This window comes from Suricata suricatta, chromosome 16, assembly GCF_006229205.1.
Source record: "Suricata suricatta isolate VVHF042 chromosome 16, meerkat_22Aug2017_6uvM2_HiC, whole genome shotgun sequence".
In the NCBI taxonomy this organism is placed as follows: Eukaryota; Metazoa; Chordata; class Mammalia; order Carnivora; family Herpestidae; genus Suricata; species Suricata suricatta.
This window is the reverse complement of record NC_043715.1, coordinates 48,314,375-48,335,751: the sequence shown is the minus strand read 5'-3', so window position 1 is coordinate 48,335,751 and position 21,377 is coordinate 48,314,375. Positions and strand designations below refer to the sequence as shown.

Here is a 21,377-nt window from a genome sequence, read left to right as displayed (position 1 = left end):
GGGCTCCCGGGCACACGGGCCCCTGGCAGCCCGCGCCCGCAGAGCGCGCCCTCGCTGCCGGCCCCGGCCCCGCTCACCTGGTCGCTGGCCCTGTGGTAGTACGTAGCGTGCATGCCCGCCTGGCCCAACGTCACCGTCGCCAACCAGTTGTTCACTGTAAGACAGCAGGGTGGAGGGCGGGGCGGGTCACCAAGGGGGCTCGGGGGCATCTGGAAGAAGGCCCCTCTACTCCCTCAGACCCCAGGCTCACGTGTATACTTCCCGGCGAGAGACACGACGGTGCCTTCCTCCCCGGGCCGCCGGTGGTAGACCAGCTCTCCACCCAGGGCCAGGCACGGTGTGATGCTCTGCAGGTAGTGGGCCACGAGGATGCCTGCGGGGGAGAGGGGGCAGTGGTCACCTCAGCCGGGGGGCCAGCTTCCGCCCAGCCAGACTCCCTCTCCAGGCAGCCTTCCAGGTTCGCCCCTGTGGGAGGTGCAGGACCTGCGCTCAGGCCTCCACACTGGCTCCTTGCTCAACAGCTCACAGGGGACTGAGGTCAGCCGCCCAGGCCCCGTGGGGCCTCATCAGGCCGGCACAAGCCCAGGAGGCTGGTGTTTACATCCACTCCATTTCCAGAGGAGTCCACGGAGGCTAAGGGAGTAAGTCCCTGATCTGCGGTCACAAAATACGTGAGGGGCAGAATCCGGGCTTCTCGCCTCCCAGGCCTGTGTCCTGAATGGCTCCACCGCTGGGAGAGGTGGGGCGGGGGGGGGGGGGCGGTAGGGCTGGTAAGAGCACAGTTCTGGGGGTCAGACAGCCTGGGTTTAACTCCCAGCCCCCCCACCTGCCAGCAGCGTTAATGGCAGGCCACTGGTGTCACCTCTCTGAGCGGGACTACCTCTCAGGGTTATGCCATGGCCTAAAGCAGCAAATGAAGTGCAGGGTAGCGTGCCCAGTGCTCGGTGATCGCTTGGACTGGCTTCCTCTGCCCCTTGGCAGTAGCTACGGCTCTGAATACCCCCCTGGTGAGTGTTGGCCAGCAGGTGACTGCCCCCTGCTGGGCTCTGGAGGACTGCAGCCTAGGAGGGTAGACACTGCAAACCAGGTAAATGGGAGAAGTGGGGGGAGAGGGGGAGTCAGAGACGCAGAGGGAGGACAGGTGACGTAGAAAACACGGCACCTACATGGAGTCGGAGAGATGGACACAGGATCAGAAAGGGAGGGCGAGGGGGATGGAAGATTCCCCGGGGGTGGGGGGAATGAGCAGAAGGAGCAGATACAGACAGGCTGAGAGAGGATGAGCCAGTGAGGAAGAGGATGGAGGAAAGGGGAAGGAGGCACGGAGAGGCTCCCTTGACCAAGGAAACCACTGTGGCTGGGGAGGCTGATGACCACGGCCACGGCTCTGGGGCTTTGTCTTCCGGGGTCAGGGGTGGCCAAGCAGGCCCCTGTGGGCTTTCGCGAGCCTCAGTGTGCATTCCTTCCCCCCAGAGTAGGAGACTTGGGGCACCCTCCAGCCAGCCGCGAACCCACGGCCAGCGCGTCTCTGGCCACGCGTGTTCCCCCATTCACTTAGGGGGAAACTATGGCCCAAAGGGAAAAGTCAGGGTCTGCAGTCATGGAAAGACTGACACTTAAACTCAAGAATCTCCAGCCTCTGAGCCCTGGCACCGGCTGCTGAGACTCGGGACCGGGGACCCCGAACATCCCTTGGATCTCCTGGCCCACCTCACCCCCTGCCCTGCCGGTCCGTCTCGCCCTCTCCATGCAGTGTCACGTGCAGCACAGGGGAACCCTGTTCACGCACACACCAAACCCCGTTCTCCCTGCTGCCCAGAACCTGCTGTGGCTCCTCAGTGCCCAGGACAGCCAGCTGCAGGGCCTCCCATGGCTGGGCCCCTTCCTCTTCCCACGACACAGCCAGCCACGTCCTCTAGCTGTATGAAGACGGGGAGCTCACAGCTCGCTCTTCCCTCAGGACCGCACGCCCACCGCACGCCCACCATCCTCCCTGCACACGCCAGGATCACCAGGGATCCACCTCGTCCCCAAGGATCCTGGCTCGGCTCCATGCCTCACCCCTGCCCCTGCTCCCCAGGCACATTCCCTGCCTCCCTCACGCATCCAGACCCAGCTTCCCCAGGGCACGGGGCTCCCCGGGGCAGGGGCTTCATTGAGACGCCACTGGGGAACATTCCACAGGGCCCGGCATGGCCAGGAAGAGCCTGGGAGTCCAAAACCCCATGAGAAAGAAAGAAATCGAGTTAGACGTGTGAGCAAAGAGGTGGCCTGGGGCAACAGGCAGAGCCGGGCCAACCAGGGCCAACCAGGGCCAGAGTCGTGTCTTCAGTTCTGCCTCCCACACCTGCTGGGCAGGGAGCCCGGGACACGGCTGGGGCAGGACGGAGGCTTGGGCCGCCCCCTCCGCTGCCTTCCCCCTCCTTGCCTGGGACCCCCATCAGGAGTCCTTGGCCAAGCCCCCCTGGGGGCAAGAAGGGCAGACACCCCAGGACAGATGCTCAGGGAGGGGCAGTTCCGGGGTGAACGCAGGTCTCCGCCCCAGCCAGTGTTTCCGGCCTCCGCAGGCCTCAGGGACGGTGCCCTCTTCACCCTCCTTTTGACTAGGTGCCACCACTTTGAGAAGCTGTCCCTGTCACTTTGGGTGAGACCGGGTATGAGGCGGGGGGGCGGTAGTTACAAGCTCTTATCCTGAACTTCTGAGCTTTTCACGATGGTGCCGAAGTCGCTATGGGATTACTTGTTTTAAAACCAAATGTAGGGGCGCCCGGTGGCTCAGTCGGTTGAGTCCGACTTCAGCTCAGGTCATGATCTCACAGCTCGTGAGTCCGAGCCCCACGCTGGGCTCTGTGCTGACAGCATGGAGCCTGGAGCCGGCTTCAGATTGTCTCCCTCTCTCTGTGTGTCCATCCCCTGCTCATGCTCTGTCTCTCTCTCTCAAATATAAACATTAAAAAAATAAATAAAAATAAAAGCAAATGTCAGGGCGGCCCGTGGCTCAGTCAGTTAAGCATCCGATTCCGGCTCAGGTCCTTATCTCACAGTTTGTGGGTTCGAGCCCTGCGCCGAGCCTTGTGCTGACAGCTCAGAGCCTGGAGTCTGCTTCGGATTCTGTGCCTCCCCTTTCTCCCTCCTTCCCTGCTTGCGCTCTATCTCTTTCTCTCTCAAAAATAAATAAATGTTAAAAAAAAAATTAAAAGCAAACGTCTCCCCCACCAGCCAGGGGCCCTGAGGGTGGGAAGGGGGAGCTGAGTCCCAACACCGCCCCACCTAGGCCCGGGCACAGGCTGGGTTCTCAGGAGGATGCAGAGGCTCCTGAGAACAAGTTGAGGCCACCGAGAAGGAACCAATAAAGAACACTGGCCCTTGAGTCAGGCTGCGATTCACATCCATTCCAGCTTCTCTGCAGGATCCCAGTGTCCTATTTCACGCCCGGGCCTCACTTCCCCCACCTGTGAAATGGGGGCCACCCCATGGCTGTGGGGGGACAACGTGGAGAGTCCCCTCCAGAGGGCAGCCCCCCACACATCTGGCCCCTTGCCGCAGATGGGCCCTCCTGCTCCAAATCCTTCATCGAGAGGTGGCCTCCGTTGCTTTGGGGCCCTTGTGACAGGCGAGGCCCGGTGAGGGCGGAGCCATGGGGTTGGGGGATGGGGGGTGTCCTGGGGCCTAGGTGCACTCAGCACTCATTTGGGCCAGCACTGTCAGCGTCTCCGGGAACAAAAGGCTGCTGTAAGGACTAAGAGGTGGAAGGGTCATTGGTGGCCCTGGGTTCTAGGGAAGAGGGACCTGGACGGAGGCCAGGGTTGGGAAGCACAAGATGATGCCAGTGAGCGTTTGTGTGGGGGGAGGGCAGAGGGGGGGGACCCGGTGCACAGAGACAAAGCACGGATCCAGGAGTCTGACCTGCTGTGCATCTTGGGAAAGCGCGTCCCCTCTCTGGGGCTCAGTGAGAGCTTACTGGCGGCGCCCGGGCTGTGGAGGGAACCCAGCAAGCCGCTGTCCCCGGGGCCTGGGAGGACTGAAAGAGGGTGCACATCATGCCCCTGGGGCCACACCCTGACGGGGCAAGAAGGGACCCTCAGGAGGCGCCACTACTACCACCCACTCCTTCATCCAGTACTTTCTGAGTTCTGCTCTGTTCCTGGCACGCAGTGGCAAGCGTGACAAGCAAGTTCCTGCTCAGAAAGGGCCTCTATCCTCGCTGTGGGAGGCAGTGGGTCAGGACAAGGAGACCCTAGGACCAGGGAGGGAGGCGCCCTCAGGGCAGGTCTTTCTGTGAGAGTGAGGCCTGTCCTGAAACTACTCTTTCAGCCCCGAAGGACAGAGAAGAGCTCTAAGCTGCAGGGTACAAAGGATGCAACAAAGTCTCAGAAAGGTCTTGTGGGCCCAACCGCAGGGAGCACATGAGGGGGCGACGGCATCGGGGGTCAGCAGGGGACAAGAAAGGGTTCTTCTCCTGAGGCCCCTCACATCCCCCCTCTTGGGACTCTCGGAGGAGGCTTCCCCTAGGAGGCCCCATGGGGTGGCCCAGACCTATCACCCTCTCGTCCAACGCCCACCTCCAACCCACTGGCCAACCCCGCAGGCTCCGCCAGCTCCTGTCCCTCTCAGGCTCTCGGCGCTGGGGTGGGGGGTGGGGCGCTGACTCAGAGTGAAGGCTCAAGCCCTACAGAACCCCGACTTGGCTCCTCACCTCTCCCTCCTGCCCCTCTCATTACAGCTGCTCTCCTCCTGCCCCAGGGCCTTTGCGCTTGCCGCTCCCTCTGGCTGAAGAGCTCTTGGAGCTCTTTCCAGTCTTCCGCTGGGTACCTTCCCTCTATACCTTTTAGTCTTTGTTCAAGTATCACTTGTGAAAGGACGCTTTCTCTGAGAACCCCCCCCCCCCCCCACCCCTCCAAGGCCCTAGTCTTTCCCAGCCCCTACTGCCCAGCAGGGACACCTTTTCTTTTCCATGATTCCTCAGAATGAAAGCTCCCAGAGGGCAGACTCCATTCTCCTTCATTTGCCCCCTTATCCTCAGTGCCTGGAAGGCGCGCGGTAAGAATGTTGAGAAATCAGATAGGCAGAGCAGGAAAAAAGGGGAACCAAAGAGAGGAGACCTAGAGACACAAGTCGGAGGGCCCCTGCCTACACCAGCACCACCGGAAAAACCTTCCTGGTCGGCTTCTGTCTCAAGACTACTGGCCTCCCCGCAATGGCTTGGGGAGCTGCCCTCCCCGCAATCTATGCACCCCAACAAGACGAGCCCGTAAGCAGTAAGAGCAGCTCACGTGTCCCCGGGGCCCTTGGGTCTCCCCCACCACTTGGGAGTTTTTTTCACACGGACGAACTTAACTCTCTGGGGCAGCCTGGTTCTACAGGCGAGGAAACTGAGGCCGGAGAGATGATGGGACTTGCCTCCGACTGCAGTGAAGCCGGTGGCAGAGCTGGGTTTGCACCTACTTGCTCACACCTAAATGCTAGATTGTGGGAGGCTCCAACATCCCGCCGGCCGCCCCTGGCCGCCCCAGCCACCCCTGACCTAGACAGTGTTTCTAGACGGTGGGAAAGGAGGTCCAGAGGAGGGATTGAGACCCACCCACCATGCCCGCGCCTCTTACCTGAACCCACCAGGACGTCTGGGTTCCCCAGAGTGACGGCGGCTGTGAAGTCTGAACCCCGGTACTCCCCATCCACCTGCCAGTTCACGAACTTGGACTGCTGGGTCTGCAGGGAGGAAAGAACAGTGGAGACAGCAGCCTGGTGCTCGCAGTGGCCGGGGGAGCAGCTGACTGGGCTCTCACTTACCTGGATGGCCATCTTGGACCTGAGGCCGGGGCCCAGCTGGTGAATGACCTGAGCATTGAGACTGCCACTATTGTCCATGTCGCCCACCAGCACAGGGAATGCCTGTGGCACAGAGGGCAAGGTTAGAGATCAGAGGTCTAATGTTATAGAAACACACAAGTGACAAGATTAGGTGAGAAGCCTAGGATCACAAAAACTCAGATTGCGGTCCCCTCCTCTAGGAAGCTGTCCCGGACCACCTAGGCTGAGTTAGGCTCCCCTCTCCCATTTCAGTCCTGCCTACCCTGGGCTGACTGGGCACAGGTCTGTTCCCTTTGTCAACTACATTGCGAACCCCATGGCTGTTTCAGTCACCGCTGTTTCCAAAACTGCCCAGAACAGGGCTAGGGACAGAATGGGGTACAATGATAGTTTGTCAAAGAAATGAATTTCTAAGTTGATGTAAGCAGAGACCTAATTCAACCCCCCAGTCTCAGCTGTGCCCAGCCTCCTTCCAGGGCCCCAGTTTTGCCCCATTCCCTCAGCTTAGCCTCTGCAAGGCAGCCTCAAAAGTACTTCTGAAAAGCACACTTTTGACCATCTTTCCCCAGTTCAGATCTTTCCGTGGCTCTCCACTGCCCCCTAGAGAAAGTCCTAATGCCGTGCTTGGCATTCAAAGCCCTGCATGATCTACACAGTTCAGCCCTGGAGACTCTGGGTCATCACTGCCCGGTGACCCCAGCCCTGACCCGGCACAGTGCTGGGCGGGTGACAGGGCTTCCGGACGAAGGAATGACCATATTCCAAAGCACCTTGGGAAGACAGTCCCCCACCTCCCAACATCCTCAGCCTCAACGGCTCCCGCCTCCCATCAAACTGAGCCTTGTGGCCTGGCGTTTGGCTGTATATTGGTTAGGAGAAAGATACGATGAGTGAAAGATACAAGGAACCTCACCTCTGTGGGACTCAGCTGCTTGGTTCCCACGTACGTGACCCCGAAGTGGTAGTTGGACTCCCCGATTGTGCTGAGGGCTACTGTGTGGTTCACCTGGGAGAAGAGGGGGCCCCGTGGGGCTGAGACTGCGGGCCAATCGCCCACAAACTCGGCTGGCCCCACCCCCAGCAAGGAAAGGACAGGTGGCTCAGGGTTGGGTAGGGGACGAAGACTGGGAACTTTGGCGCGACAAGAGCAGATACTCAAAAAAAAGATAAGTTGGAGAGATGGCTACATACCCGGTCCTTCAGTCCTGCCTGGATGTTATGGGGGAAAGGGGAATCTCTGGATTTTGGGTCCCTAACCCCTTCCACCGGACCCAGCGAGCAGTCAGCCTGGCACTGTGTCTCTGAGTCTTTTCAGGTGCCAAGGAGCCTAGCTCTTTGCGGGGAGTAAGGGGGTTGTAGGTGTCGGCGCAGGGAGACGGCTGGAATGACCTCTGGAGGGTAAGGGCACGAGGAAGGCTCACCTGGAAATGGTTACTCAACCCTTTGTTGACTGTGAGCTTGACACCTTCCATCTGAATGGGAAACAGCTCTGAAGAGAAGAAACGCTGTCACTCTTCACTCTCTAGCCCACCCCCCACCCCTGCACCCCAACTCACATCTCATCCCTTCCTGCCCTGCCATCCCCGCCTCTCCCTTCTCCAGGGACGCACAAGCAGAGCGTTGCACAAGGTACCCCAACCAGGAAAGAGACCGTTCTAACTTAGTAGAGGGGGCCAGGCCCAGAGCCTCTGCCCGCATCCAAGTCCCAATGCCACCACCTACTACTCCTTTGACTCAGGGCAAGTCACTTTAACTCTCTATGTCAAACTTGTCACCTGTGTCATCTGTAAGCTCACCACGTGGAGATACTGCAAGAATGTAATGAACTGACATACACTGAATGACAAAGCTCAATAAGCCGACACCGCCTTTGCTATCAGATTTGTTTCAAGCCAAGATCCAGAAGCCTTGAATTCCACCCCCACGGGACCCTTGCTGACACAGTGACCTTGGGCCTCAGTTTCCTTCCGGATCACACAAGAAGGCTGGCTTGGCTGATCCCTGAGGCTCCTGAGGTCCCTAAGGCTTTACTCTACTGCTCGGGCATTCCATCCTGAGGTTCCATTCGATCCCATCGTTCTATGCTCCAAGTCCAACGTTCCACCATTCGATCCTAACGTCAACTCCCAACGCTCTGTTCAATGTTTCCAGTGGTCCATGCCAATTCCCAATGTCCTCAGGGTGCTCTCCCCTCCCCCACGAGATCCGGGCCCTCACACCCCCGCCGGGTCCCTCGCCCCTCACCCTTGCACTTCCGGTGGCACTCCTCAAACGTGCCCGGGTTGGGCAGGCAGCCGCAGGCCCCATCGTCCGCAGTCCCTGCGGCGCTGCCGGGTGCGGCACCGGGAGTCCTTTCCGAACCTCGACCCGCACCAGCCCCAGCGCCCAGACCGCCTCCCAGTGGCGGCAGCGTGAAGCCCGGAGGAGAGGGCGGAGGCGGCGGCAGTCCCACGAGGGCGGGCGCAGGCGGCGGCGGCGGCCCTGCGGGAGGCGAGCTAGCGGCCAAGACGTTCCCCATGGTCGCCTGCAAGGGGAAAGGTCAGAGGGCGAAGGTCAAGGCCCGCACACTCCGGGTCCAGTCCCAGCCAAACCCGCTCTGCCCCGGGCCCCGGTTCTCACTGGCGGCAGCGCCTGCACCCGGCCTGGGCTCCGCTCCCACCCCGTGCGCCACGCGCAACCGAACCCGCTGCCGCCGCCGCCACCACTGTCGCCCCGCCCCGCCTACCCCATTGGTTCAGCATGCCCTGGGATCCGCCTACTAGTCACAAGGCGTGGCCCTGCAATTGGAGTCATGGCTGGGAGTCCCACCCACCTCTTTGAGACGTCCTTTTCTATTGGTTTCCACTCACAGGCAGGTCAAGGCACACCTCCCCGCCTTTCCCAGTGGCTCGCGGTGCCCACATCTATTGGCTCGCAACGCCGCGGGTTCCGGTGTTCGTCCGTCATTGGTCCGAGCTGCGCGATTTGAAACGCCCACCGAGTTGTCGCCTCCGCCCCTCTCCAAGGGGGCGACCCTCTTTCGACTCCGCCCCGCGGCCAAGTTGCCATTGTAATTGGTCGGCTTTGGCCCTTGAAGCATTCTGATTGGCTCCGCCGGTACAGGAGGCCGACCGTAGTGGCGTAATCGGTCTGGTACGTTCATTGGCTAACGTGCCAGGGTCGAAGGACGCGGGTAAAGGTGGGTTGCGCGGCAGAGGCTGCTAGGCAGCAAGGTCAGGCCTCTCGTCCCACCAGGCACCGCGGCCGACCGGCAGCCCCCTAGTCCAGAGTCGGCGATCAAGAACCGGAAGTGCTGACCCTTCCCACAGTGCCTCGGGAGAATTCTAACCGGTTTATGTGAAACCTGTCCTGCTTCTTCCTACCCACAATGCCCCTTACCTATTTAGCGCGAGACAGTTGCCGTAGACCCACCTCTTTTCCTACCCATCGTACCTTCTGTTCCCCGCCCCCACTTGCGTCACTGCGGCTTCTATCTTTGGCCCATTCATCGCAGTCCCGTTACCCAGCATGCCCCTGTCCCATTCATTTCAGCTTCATCTCCTGTACTACCTCTTGCTCGTTTCTGCCTGTTCACTTCCATCATCCTCGCGCTTCTTTAATTAGCCATCATGTTTTGGGCCCATTACCCATCATGCCTGCTGGCCCTATTTCTCTATTATTCCTCTGCTTCTAGCTCATTCATTCAGATCTATTACCCATAATGCCCTGAGCTCCTATTTGGTAATTTTGCCTTTGGCCTATTCTTACTTGCCATTTATCCTTTAAACCAGAGTCCCTCAAACTGAATTACTGCCATTTCTATCTTTGTTCCGTTTATTCCTATCCATTACCCATTGGTACTCAATGCCGTTCCTTGTCATTAAACCACAGTTCCCTGAACTCCTCCCCGTCTCCTTCCATTATCCATCATTATGTTTTTGGTTTACTCATTTTTGCTCATTTTCTGCTCACTTATTTTTTTAAATCTATCTTTGGCTTATTTATTTTTTTATTTTGCCTGTAACCCATCTTGGCTTCTAGCCTACTGATTCCTTCAAGCTTTAAGCGCCTTATTCATTTCCCATTATGTCCCACCCCCTATCCCCTTCACATCCCACAGAAAACACAAGTTGACACCCGGTCGAAGTATAAACTCAGATTTTGTAGGAAATGCTGTATTACAAAACTATTGTATTCCCCACCCACCCCCTCCGATCCCCACCCCCTGCCAGGAGACGTTTAGGTCCCATCTCACTGGGCAGGAGTGAAAGGACTCAGTAGTCTTCAAAGTAACAGCAAATTCTCCTAAGGCTGGGGTCGGCAAAGCACATTGCACGAGGCTTACCTCATCCTAGCCCTGGGGTGGGGCTTAATTCCCTCTAGACAGGAATTGCGGGTAGTGGGGGCTCAGGGAAGGGTCTGGACCCCTGAGACTCCTGCCTGCAGGAGGGAGGAGATGGGGAACAGAGTGGGGAGGGGGAGAGTGGGGCTCTGCTGCCTGGAGGGCTCAGGTCTGAGCAGCAGGGTGGCCCGCCCTTGGAGAGCTATTGGGAGTTTTCTGCCTGAGGACAAATCAGAGGTCTGGGGTTCTTCTTTGGGATGTCGAGGGAGTCTGGAGATGATGGGACGTGAGAGGTATGATCCAAAGTCACCGCCTCAGGAGTCAGAGGCTGTGCGGGAACGTGCTTCCCCACCCCCACATGAGATAAGGTTGCCAGGTTTCTGTTATGGCTGGTTTCTCTGGGTCAGAGATCATGGATTAGAGGTCATAGTGGAGCCGCCAAAGTCGAAGTCACAGATGAGATGCATTTTTGTGTGTTAACTGACAGCAGCCTGGCCTGGCCTAAAGTGGAGGGATCAAAAGGCGAGAGGCAAGAGGCCAGGGCCATGGCAGCTTACACATACATGGCTCGGGACATGACAAAGCCTTTGCTCTGGTAGGAATCAGAGGGGCTAGAGTAGGACAGGGCATCATAGACGGGGTTGATCTTGTCCAAATAGTCTTCCTCCTCCTCCTGCTCCTCTAAGTCCAGGGAAACAGCCTCCATAGCAGGTGGCCCTGGAGGCACCAAGATGGGTGGGCCCAGGCTGGTGGCCCCCAGGAGCAGGGGCCCTGACCTCTCTTCCAAGGTGGGCAGCTCATGATACCGAGGCATATCCTGGGGGCAGGGAGGGAAAAACCCAAAGGTCATCTCCTGAGCACAAAGGATCCCAATCTGCCCCTTGACTCCCAAACTGTGACCATCTTAAGCCAACCAGACCCAATCCTACCCCTTGTGGGCCTGGGCTGAAATTGCTCTGGGGCGATCACATGGCTTATCGTAACTCAAAGCCCAGAGCCTGTCACTCCCGGCCTCTCCTTTGTCTTTTGATCCCTGGCCACAAGTCTTTCTCCACTAACCTCTGACTTCAATCCTATCCTCAACTACTTAACCTTAAGGCTTCAATAGCTCCTTGAACCTCGATTTGTCTCAGCTTTAATATCTGACCCCCGACATCCAGCAGACCACTTAGCAGAATGACAGTTGGTCTTGTTTCAGCTTCACGCATGGTCTTTGGCAAACGTAAGACATTCAGCCAATCTTGATGGACACGAAGTGACTTTAAGCTCTGGCCTCCTGTCCTTGCACGTTTTCAACTGTGATCTCCCCCAATGAATCCTAAACACATCTCGATCCTCTAAGCTCTGACCAGAGACATGGTCCTGACCTTGAGTCGTGACCCATTGTCTTTGACCTTTCATATCAGGAGCTGACCCCAGGCCCTTAAGTCCAAACCCTAAACCCACCCCTGACCTGCCCTGCGCTCCTACCTGCTCAGCACATGAGACGCCAGCATCAAAGTAGGGGGTCTTGAGGGGGCTGTGCTCCGAGGCCCCAAGGGTGAAGAGCTGGGAGGGCTGCAGGGGAGGAAGAGGGGCAGGTCAGACCCCCCCACCCCCAGCTGGCCTCTCCCCACCGGTCCCCCCTCCTAGCCCCGGCCTCAGAGGGGAAGGCTGGGTGTGGTATAGGCACAGCCTGGGTGCCAGGAAAATACTCACCATCTCTGGTTCCTCCCGCTTCGCCTTTGGAGTTGGTGGCTTGTACGAGGGAGGCCCCTGCAGGCTGTGGGGTAGGAGGTAGGTCAAGGGGAGGCTCAGGCAGGAAGCGCCCTCTTGTCCCAGGTAACGCACACGCTGTCCCCTCTGCCTGATCTTCCATTCCACTGCCCACCTGCCCCTTTGCCCAGCTAATTCCCATTCGTCCCATCAATTTCTCTTCTTCCAGGAAGCCTCCCTGATTCTCCAAGAGGAGCAGGAATTCTAGATGATGGTTATATCTAGCCTTTCTCCCCCGCCCCCGCAGAGCATTTACCGAGTTTGTGTTTGAAATATTGTCTCTGATACCGTTCAATAACTGGGTCCCAGCAATGTGAAGGAAATGAGATCTTGTGTCCTGAGCGGTGTTCTCAGAATGCAGCATGAGGAGGTCAGCAAGTATTTGTTAAAAGAATGGATGAGGAGGGGCGCCTGGGTGGCTCAGTCAGCTAAGCGTCCGGCTTAAGCTGAGGTCATGATCTCACAGTTCGTGGGTTCGAGCTCCGCGTTGGGCTCTGTGCTGACAGCTAGCTCAGAGCCTGGAGCCTGCTTCGGATTCTGTGTCTCCCTCTCTCTCTGACCCTCCCCTGTTCACACTCTGTCTCTCTCTCTCAAAAATAAATAAAAAACATTAAAAAAAATTAAAACACACACACACACACACACACACACACACATGAACTGACTAGATGATTAGGCAGTGGTTCAGAAACTTCCTCATGCGCCAGAAGAATGCGGGGAGCTTGTAAAATTCTGAGCCCTTCTTGTAAAAGCTTCGATGTAGTAGGTTTGGTGTAAGCTCAGGAACCTACATTTTTAACAAGTGTTCCTGCCCCTCCCCCTCCCCCTCCCCCACGCACTGGGTAGTGTCACTTCAGAACCATCTTGCCCCCAAAATGCTTACTTGTGGGACAAATTTCAGCAAGTGATTTCAGCTCTCTGACCCGTTTCCTCTTGACAAAAGGGGTCTCATTGGCCCCCTGTGAGAATTTGTTTCCATGGTGTATTTATGTGTGTGAACACTTTAAAAAATGTTTATCTCATCAACGCATTACTAACCTCCAGGGCCTGGCCCAAGTGGGTACTTCCTGAATACTTGTTGAATCAATGAACGGATGTGAGGCTTCAAGGTCACTCGTGTAAAAATGCATCTCGTAAAGCCTGGCACGTAAGTGTTCTATACAGAGAAGTGTGGCTGGCTCCCCACTGCCTCCCAGTATCCAGCCTCCTTCTTTCTCCTATTAAGAGATTTTAGCTGGGGGCACCTGGGTGGCTCAGCTGGTTAAGTGTGGGACTCTTGATTTCAGCTCAGGTCATGATCTTACGGTTTGTGAGTTCGAGCCCCACATCAGACTCTGTACTGATGGTGTGGAGCCTGCTTGGATTCTGTCTCCCTTTCTCTCTCTCAAAATAAATAAACATGAGAGAGAGAGAAAGAGAGAGAGAGAGAGAGGGAGAGGGAGAGAGAGAGAGAGAGAGAGAGAGAGAGAGAGAGGGATTTTAGCTGGATGCATGATCACCCAGAATCATGACTACTATTCCCAGCTTCCCTTGCAGCTGGTGCACCATGTGACCAGATTCTGCCCAATGGGAAGTGAGGGGAAGTGATGGCTTCCCTTAAGGGGCAGCTCACTGCCTTCTAGTTATCTTTCTGCCGCCTGGCCGGAATGTCGTCTTGGAGGCCAGGATGGCTTGATCTGGTTGTCAAGTATGTAGACAGTGATAGAAGAATGGGGAGCCATGTGGAACCAGAGTGAAGGGAAAGGCTGAGCGACAAGATAGCAGGAGCATGGGCTCTGACGGCTTCACGGAGCATGGCTGTCACACCCACACTTTATGGGAGACAGAAATGAACCTTCCGTCCCATGTAAGTTACAGTTATTTTGGGTCACTGTTTCACACAGCCATCAGAGATGGTTTTTACCCCCCACCCCCACCTTGGACTCCCCAATTCTGGGACGCCCTCCTCCACCCATTTCTCAGGGCCCATCACTCACTCATCCTCCTCCTCTCCCCCCTGCAGCCTCTGCTCTTTCCGCTGCTGCCGGCAGATGAGGATGCCTGTGGCAGCCACAGCGGTGGCAATGATGGCAGCGATGATGCCCCCAATGATGCCACCCGTGGCCCCTGCGCCTGCTGTGTTGGGGGTCTCTGCAAGAAGAGGGACAGTGTAAGAGGGGTCTCCAGGAGAGGAAGCCACAGCTCCTTATTCCCAGGCGCCCTCCTCCCTGAGTCATCACCCACCTGCCTACCTCTTCTCCCAACGGCAGAGGTCATTCTTTCCTTTGCCTAGTCCTTACTGAGCAGTTTGTTGGGTCACAGTGGGGGAAACAAACAGAAGTCCCTGCTCCCATGCGACACATGTTCTAGCTGGGCAGAAGGGCCAACAGCACACAAAAAAAAAAAACAACAGCTACTATGCCGAGTGGCAGTAGGTGATACAGGGTGAAAACATAGGGGAAGGGGATAAGGAAGTGACAGGGCCGAGGGGGGATCCCAGGGGTCACCAGAGAGCGACTTGCTGTGAGGTGACACTTGAGCAGAGACCTCAAGGAGCTGTAGGGGGTGAGCCGGGAGGAAATGAGAGCATTCCAGGCAGAGGAAACAGCCAGTGCAAAAGCCCCGAGGAGGAAGCCCCATGTTCCTTTTAAGGAACAGCAAGGAGACCCTGTGGCCAGAAAAGAGGGGGAGGCAGGGGAGAGAGGGAAGGGAGGTGATGGGGCAGAGCTAAGAGGCACAGAACCCAGGGGGTTCCGGAATCGAGTTTGGAACCCTTCACTCATTACAAGGAACGGAGTCATCCTGGGCAGAGGATGCGGCTCCACCAACCGAACAGGAAAAGGAAGTGAGCGGAGCCGTGGCCCCCGGGGCTTCACGATTGTAGCACTTCTCACTCCCTGATGTCACCTGTTTACGTGCCAATTTCCACACTGCGCTGGGAGCCTTTCCAAGGGGCAGGGTCTGGCCCACAGCTGGTGTTTGCCAGATGTGGGTGGAGGGGCCCATATGCCAGATTGGCAAAATTCCCGCCCCTGCCTGCCGGAGCTCCCTTCCCATTGTGGGGAGGAGGGGGTGGGGACGAGAGTGGGTGACAAGACCATAAACAACCAGAGGAAACCACGCATGCGCCAAAGCCCCACCCATAGGCTCCAGTGGCTGTGAACCCAATGCACAGATGAGGAGATAAAGTTGCCCAGAGGAATAATGCCTGGAGTCCCTGGTCTCACCACTTCCTGCTCCATGGCCTGGTATCTTCTGGAAAGCGTCAGGGTTGGGGGGAGGGTACAACAGTAATCACTGCTCACTCAGTCCACATATAGCTATCCTAAGGGTACTGTGATTCCTTACTGTGTTTGTTTTTTTTTTTGACTGCACGCCCAGAGGGAGGAGGCTGTCCGAGTCACCTCTGTGTCCCTGGCAGAATAAATGGAAGTCAATACTGGTGGGAAATGAACTCCCTGAGCCCCACCTGGCTGCCTGGTGCGGGCACAGCCTTGCCCTGCGGGAGCCAGCACAACCTCTGCCTGTGTCTCAGAGGGGCGTCCGGAGGCCTCTGGGAGAGCAGAGGTGACTGGGACAGGATCCTGCCCCCCAGCTTCCCCTACCTCATTCCGCGGCCTGGGTTTGGGAGATTTTCTACCTGGGGGTGGTGGGAGGGGAGAGACGGATACAGACCTGCATACTGCCCCCGCCTCCAACACTGAAAAGCCCCTTAAGCCCAAGGCAAGGAAAAAGGCTGAAAAAGGCCTCAGTGTCATCGAGGTGGGGCTTTCTAGCACCTGCCGAAATCCTCAGGGCCCAGAACACGACCACGGGCAGCACTCCCTCTGAGGTCCTCAGTTAACCTCTGGAAGGTCAGGTTTGAACTTTGTAACCCCCTCCCCTGCCCCGCCCCACCCGAGGGCCTAGGAGTCCAGGTTCCCAGTCCTGTTCTGGGGAGCTCAGGGCTCTCACCAGGCTGGCTAATCCACCTGAAAGGCACCAGCAAGTCCTGGGACACCCCCGCTCAAGTCCAGCCTTCCCAGCCTCTAACCCCAGAACCCAGCGACCTGCTCCCCTGGGTTATATCGGCCTAAGGGTCTCAGGCATCCAGTGTGTCATTGATGCATCCAAGCAGTCAGAACACTGCCCCTCCCCCCATCCCATGCCCCACCCCCCCAAGTCTAGCCTCCATCAGGCTTCCACCCCGGGGACCTAGCAGTCCCTGTCCCACCCCCCAGTGAGGGGGTCTGATGTATTACAAGACACCCCCACTGTTTTCCTCCAAGGCGTTTATTAACTCCTGAGTGTCACGGGGCAGGGAGGGGCAGGCCTGAGCCAAAAGGAAGTCTCTGGGGGTGGGGGAGGGGGTCCTCTCTGGGTCCCCATTACTGAGCTCCGCAGGGGCCCTCCCCTTCCCCATGCATCCCTGGAGACAGAGGTCCAGTGTGCGATGCCTGCTCCCTCCCAGTCCCAGGGAAGCTGGAGGGAGCATTCGGGCTCCAGTGTCGTCCAGAAAAACAAGTCCTGCCAGTCTGGAGCCCTTGGCTGGCGTGGCTGTCTCTTGTCTCGGTCTCTGTCTGTCTCAGGGTCACACGTAAATTGCCCGCCGGGAAATGAGGGAGCCATCCAGCTGGGACTCCATGTCGTCCTCGAGAGCCTTGGGTGGAGGCAACATGAGACCTTCCTCTGCCTTCTCCTCGTCCTCCTCGTCCTCCTCGTCCTTGCCATCTGGCTTCAGGGGACCAGGGGCGGCTGGCGTCCAGAAGACGGGGCCCCCATTCCCAAACACCTGAGTTTTTGGATCGTAGGATCCTCCTCCATTGTGGTCTGCGCCTCCTCCTCCTCCTCCTGGGCTCTTCCTCCTCCTCCTCACCCTCAGCAAGATGAAGGCCAAGGACCCCCCAGCCAGAAGCAGCAGCACCAGCAGTGTCCCCCCCACGGCCCCCCACACCACTGGACCCACGTCTCGGGGCGAGGCCCGGGGTGTGTCTGAGGAGAGAGAAGGAGGGGTGAGAGAGAAAGGGAGACAAGAGGTCAAGAGGACACGTCTGGGGTGGGGGGTGGGGGCGCACAGGACACAACAGGGGCATTGGTGGGAAAATTCTGGGCAGAAGATGCAGGAGGTGGAGGGGAGACCGTGAGACACGGTGTGCGCTTTGTACAGAGTGGGGGTGGGGGCGGCCAGCTGGTGGCCCTCAGATGTGGTTCCTTATGCCTGCACAGGGTTTTTCAAAAATTACGCTTACTGGGGGGGACCTGGATGGCTCAATCGGTTGAGTTTCTGACTCTCGATTTCACTCGGGTCATGATCTCACAGTTCGTGAGTTCAAGCCCCACGCGGGGCTCTGTGCTGACAGTGCCCTGGTCCTTCAGCGCCCACCGTAAAATAAATAAACTTAAAAAAAATTAAACTTGCTACCATTTCAAAACTAAGCTATCTCACCACAAATCCTGATTTCTTTTGGGGAGAAAGAAAATCAGATGCATGGCAACACTGGAGAGAAGGGGGAAAGAAGGGTGAGGGTTCTTTGGGTAGCTCCCTCCCCCGGAAGTGGCTGGAGAACCTGGTCCAGGCAATATGACCTGCCTCCTGTCTGGCCATGTGTCCCCAGTGTGGAAGATGGAGCCATGAAGCCCCCTGTCCCCACTGACTTCTGCTCGCCCCCCTCGGTGGCCCAGCAGCAGGGAGGGGAGGGATCCGACGGAGGTGGAGAGGGAAGCCAGGGAGTGCTGGGGGGAGGGGGCAGGAGAGATGAGGGAGGGGACACAGGCCCCACATCAGGGATAGACATTGATGCAGCTGGAACCAGAAACCGTTTTATACGCACCCCTTCCCCCACCTCTGCATGTCAGGCCTGATAGGGAGAAATGGTGGGGAGCGGGGGAATCCACTTACATCTAAGCCCCTCCTCCCCACACTCTGCACACAGGAGGGGCTGGGACCCCAGCTCCTGAGGACACCAGTATCTCCTGCTATTTCTTTTAAGAATGGTATTTTCAGGGGTGTCTGGGTGGCTCAGCTGGTTAAGCATCTGACTTTGGCTCAGGTCATGATCTCACGGTCTGTGAGTTCAAGCCCCACATCGGGCTCTGGGGTGACAGCTCAGAGCCTGGAGCCTGCTTCAGATTCTGTGTCTCCCTCTCTCTGCCCCTCCCCCACCCACACTCTGTCTCTCTTAAAAATAAATGAAAATGGAAAAAAAAAAAAAAAGAGTGGCATTTTCAAATAGAGCCATGACCCAGGGGGCTGTCACCTCACTTTAATGACTCACAAGGAGTGAGCATAATAATAATGATTAAAAAAAAATAGAATAGAAAAAGTGTTTCTCCTGTATAAAGAGTGCTATTTTGTGAAACAGTTTTTCTGGAATGTATATCTGTATCTGTACAAGGGTGACAGGCGCAAGGCGGTTTGCTTTCTGTCACACTCATCAGTGACATCTGGGAACCTGTTTGGGTGCACTTGGGGGGTGTTTATCTGTGTTTCTGTAGGTGGTGTTTTAGAGACGGCAGGTGTGTTACCGAAGTCCATGGGTCAAAAGTTCTCCGGTCTCCCTGAGGGCACGTCTAGCCTGTGGCATGGCCCGTGGACCCTCAGCTGCGCTCACGGGAACCCCCCAAACCACATGTCTGTGACCGCATGTCTGGGTGTGGAGGTGCCGGGGAAAGCCGGAGTCTGAGACGCTCCAAGCAGGAGTCTCACTAAGGCTGTGAGCGAGTCTTCCCTCTGGAGGTCTAGGGTGCTCGGGCCCTGTGCCCGTTTGTCGGGTGTCCCTCTGCCGGCGTGTGTCCTTGTCATGATAGTTTTGACCACCTGTGGGTCTCTGGCTGTCTTTGGAGGAGCTGGGGAGGAGGGGTGTCTTTCTGTAGTCCTGACTCTCTCTCTGGGGGGGGAGGGGAGGTGATTCTGGGTGCTCCCCCCCAGCCCCAACACACACCAGTTCCAGACAGGGCTTCACAGGGTGAAGACTGACTGGGGGCTCAACTTGGAAGGTGTTCTGTTTGGGAGGGGGTTCGTTTCTGGCAGAGGACATCCCTGGGGTTTTGGTGTGTTTTAGGAGTTTTAGGTGGTGTCCGTGTTGTCGTGGGTGTGGATTCCTTCCAGGAGCCTCAGGGAGGTCCGCACCTGTGTTTTCTGGGCTCCACCCCTGGCGGGCACCTACTAAGGCAGGTGGGGAGACCGGACTAGGTGTGTGTCGGGGCTAGAGGTTCAGGGACTGTATTTCCAGTTGGGCATCTTGCTGGGTGGGCGGAGCTGGCCCTCCCCGGGTGTGTCTTTGATGGCAGGGACTGGGCGTCTCCGTTCACCACCGCGTTCCCAACATCAAGGACGCGTGGGTTGGCAGAGAGGAGCCCTCAACAAATATTTGTCAGAGGACGCTCTGTTGAGGGAAACGGGGTTTCTGGAGAGTTCTGAGGGTGTTTGCCTCTGAGAACGCCTTTGAGCATCTCCCTCCGCTTCTGTGCGTGAGCGACGGGCTTCACATGCAGACTGCTGCTGTCCAGGGTGCTCCCTGCTGCGGGCACGTGTGCGTGATCGGGTCTCCCTCCGGGGGGGTGTGTGTGCGTGCATATGCGCGTGTCAGCCTTGCTGAGGGCAGGCCACCGGTCTCCCTGGGTGTGTTGGCCGTGACCCTGATTCTGACGAGGCATGTCGTTATCTCCTGGGGAAGGGAATTCCGGAGAGGGGTCTGTTTCCATTTGTTTCTCTAGGGGTGTGTGTGTGGGGGGGTAAGATTATGTCTTTGTAAGGGATCTGTTTCCGTCGTCTCCAGCTGTGGCGTCTGTCTGCCTGTCTCTAGGTGTGGGTGTGTCTGTCCTCCCGCCATTGAGCATTTGTCTTCAGTCGCTGTGTTGCGTGTAGGGAGTCAAGCTGGGAGGGTGTTTCCTAGCACTTTTTTTCCCCCAGGTACACATGGCATCTCGGTGGGTCTCGCCTGGTGTCACGTGTCACATGGCTTTGTTCATTGTGCAGCCCCGTTCTCTTGTGGGGGGGGGGTGTCTGGGTGACAGCAAAGCAGAGTTTCTGTTTTGATTACAACGCCACCTCCGAGCACAGAGGACGTCTCTGTGGACGCGGGGCCTGCTAGCTGCCAGCTCCGTTCTCAGCCCTGGGGCTCACACGTCTGTGTCTCAAGACGCAGTCCCTGCCTCCCGCTAAGGTGTGTGGGTCCGCAGTTGTGACTTCGACACCACTTCTGTCACCCTGTGCCACAGGCCGAGCCTGGCTTTGTTCTTTTCCTCTCCTGTCTCGGGGCCCAACTAAGTTTGAGTTCACTATCAGGGAGACTCAGAGAACGTTTGACCCACAGACACATCAGCTGCCGTTTCCAAAATGCGCCTACTAGAAACACAAATATTCCAACACACACTGAAGCTGATTTCCTGGGGTGCCCGGGTGGCTTAGTTGGTTAAGTGTCTGACTTCAGCTCAGGTCATGATCCCACATTTCGTGGGTTTAAGCCTGGCGTCGGGCTCTGTGCTGACCACCAGCTCAGAGCCTGGAGCTGCTTCAGGTTCTGTGTCTCCCTCTCTCTCTGCCCCACTCCCCTCATGCTCCGTCTCTTTCTTCCTCAAAAATAAATAAACATTTAAAAATTAAAAAAAAAAGAATAAAAACTTAAAAAAAAACTGAGTTCTTAATGTCACTTGACCAGCACTCACTGTAATAAATCAGTGTCTGAGCATGTTTCTGTTTGTCCAGCCATCTGACATGTGTCTCCCCAACTGGCGCCCAGGGCAATGTCCCCGGGTCTCTTCCTGAAGACCCTTTCCAGGCCCCTAGTTTCAGGAAAGCCCCTAGCAGAGGCCTGACCCTCCGGTTTCTCCCACCAGTGCCTGCCCTACCATCCTGATCCAGATCCCCCCCCCCGGGGGGGAGAGAGAGAAGCGTCTCCACTCTCCTTTCTCCTGGGCGAGCCGGGTCTGCACCCCTCCCCAGGCCGGCGGCACAGCCTCCCCGCAACGCAGTCCCGGAACCCAGGGGCGAGGAACACACGGGGAGCCGACCCGATCCTCACACGCCACCTCCCAGACCCGCTCACCTCGGACGAGGACCACCTGCTCAGCATGACCCGTGCCCACAGCGTTGGTGACGGTGCAGATGAACGTGGTGTTGACTAGTTTGTCCACCGAATGGATGATGAGCTGGGGGCCCTGGGCGACTGCGGAAGCGGGGAAGACACCTGTGGTCCTGGAAGGTGGGGGGGGGCGCCAGAGGGGGACATCAGGGTCCATAGGGGGGCACAGACCTGGTCCCTGATGATGCAGCCTTCAAAAGCCAAGCTCCAGGGACATAAAACTTAATGCCGAAGACCCTACACTGCCAGCCCTCTCCTGGAGGACTCATGGGGTTAGATCCCTGATGCTCCTCCCTCAGATCCAGGAGTCCTGCCCCAGCCCCTCCTCCCTCAGACCCAGGGGTCCAGGCCCCCAGCCCCTCCTCCCTCAGACCCAGGAGTCCAGACTCCTAGCCCCTCCTCCCTCAGACCCAGGGGTCCGGGCCCCCAGCCCCTCCTCCCTCAGACCC

The 21,377-nt window shown here is 57.6% G+C and overlaps 2 protein-coding genes across 4 annotated transcripts in view; both read right to left on the bottom strand.

Moving 5' to 3' along the window:
- TOMM40 (translocase of outer mitochondrial membrane 40) overlaps window positions 1–8,517 on the bottom strand; it is a 10,383-nt gene extending 1,866 nt beyond the window's left edge. The window contains exons 1-8 of the mRNA XM_029926576.1: window positions 8,431–8,517; window positions 8,056–8,335; window positions 7,233–7,300; window positions 6,725–6,817; window positions 5,791–5,892; window positions 5,604–5,709; window positions 251–373; window positions 78–154 (exon numbers count right to left, since the gene is read on the bottom strand). Of these exons, the coding sequence (XP_029782436.1) occupies window positions 78–154; window positions 251–373; window positions 5,604–5,709; window positions 5,791–5,892; window positions 6,725–6,817; window positions 7,233–7,300; window positions 8,056–8,329 (843 nt within the window). The 5' untranslated portion in view covers window positions 8,330–8,335; window positions 8,431–8,517. The remainder of the gene's footprint in view (window positions 1–77; window positions 155–250; window positions 374–5,603; window positions 5,710–5,790; window positions 5,893–6,724; window positions 6,818–7,232; window positions 7,301–8,055; window positions 8,336–8,430) is intronic.
- A 2,059-nt stretch (window positions 8,518–10,576) lies between these two features.
- The window catches only part of NECTIN2 (nectin cell adhesion molecule 2), a 160,618-nt gene continuing 149,817 nt past the window's right edge, over window positions 10,577–21,377 (bottom strand). For 2 of the 3 annotated variants that reach the window (XM_029926574.1, XM_029926573.1), the window contains exons 5-9: window positions 20,893–21,041; window positions 13,864–14,017; window positions 11,831–11,894; window positions 11,603–11,689; window positions 10,577–10,949 (exon numbers count right to left, since the gene is read on the bottom strand). In XM_029926574.1, coding sequence (XP_029782434.1) covers window positions 10,686–10,949; window positions 11,603–11,689; window positions 11,831–11,894; window positions 13,864–14,017; window positions 20,893–21,041 — 718 coding nt within the window. In that variant the 3' untranslated portion in view covers window positions 10,577–10,685. Of the gene's footprint in view, window positions 10,950–11,602; window positions 11,690–11,830; window positions 11,895–13,863; window positions 14,018–16,120; window positions 16,838–20,892; window positions 21,042–21,377 lie in introns of those variants that run through there. The other variant, XM_029926575.1, reaches the window with a different exon arrangement.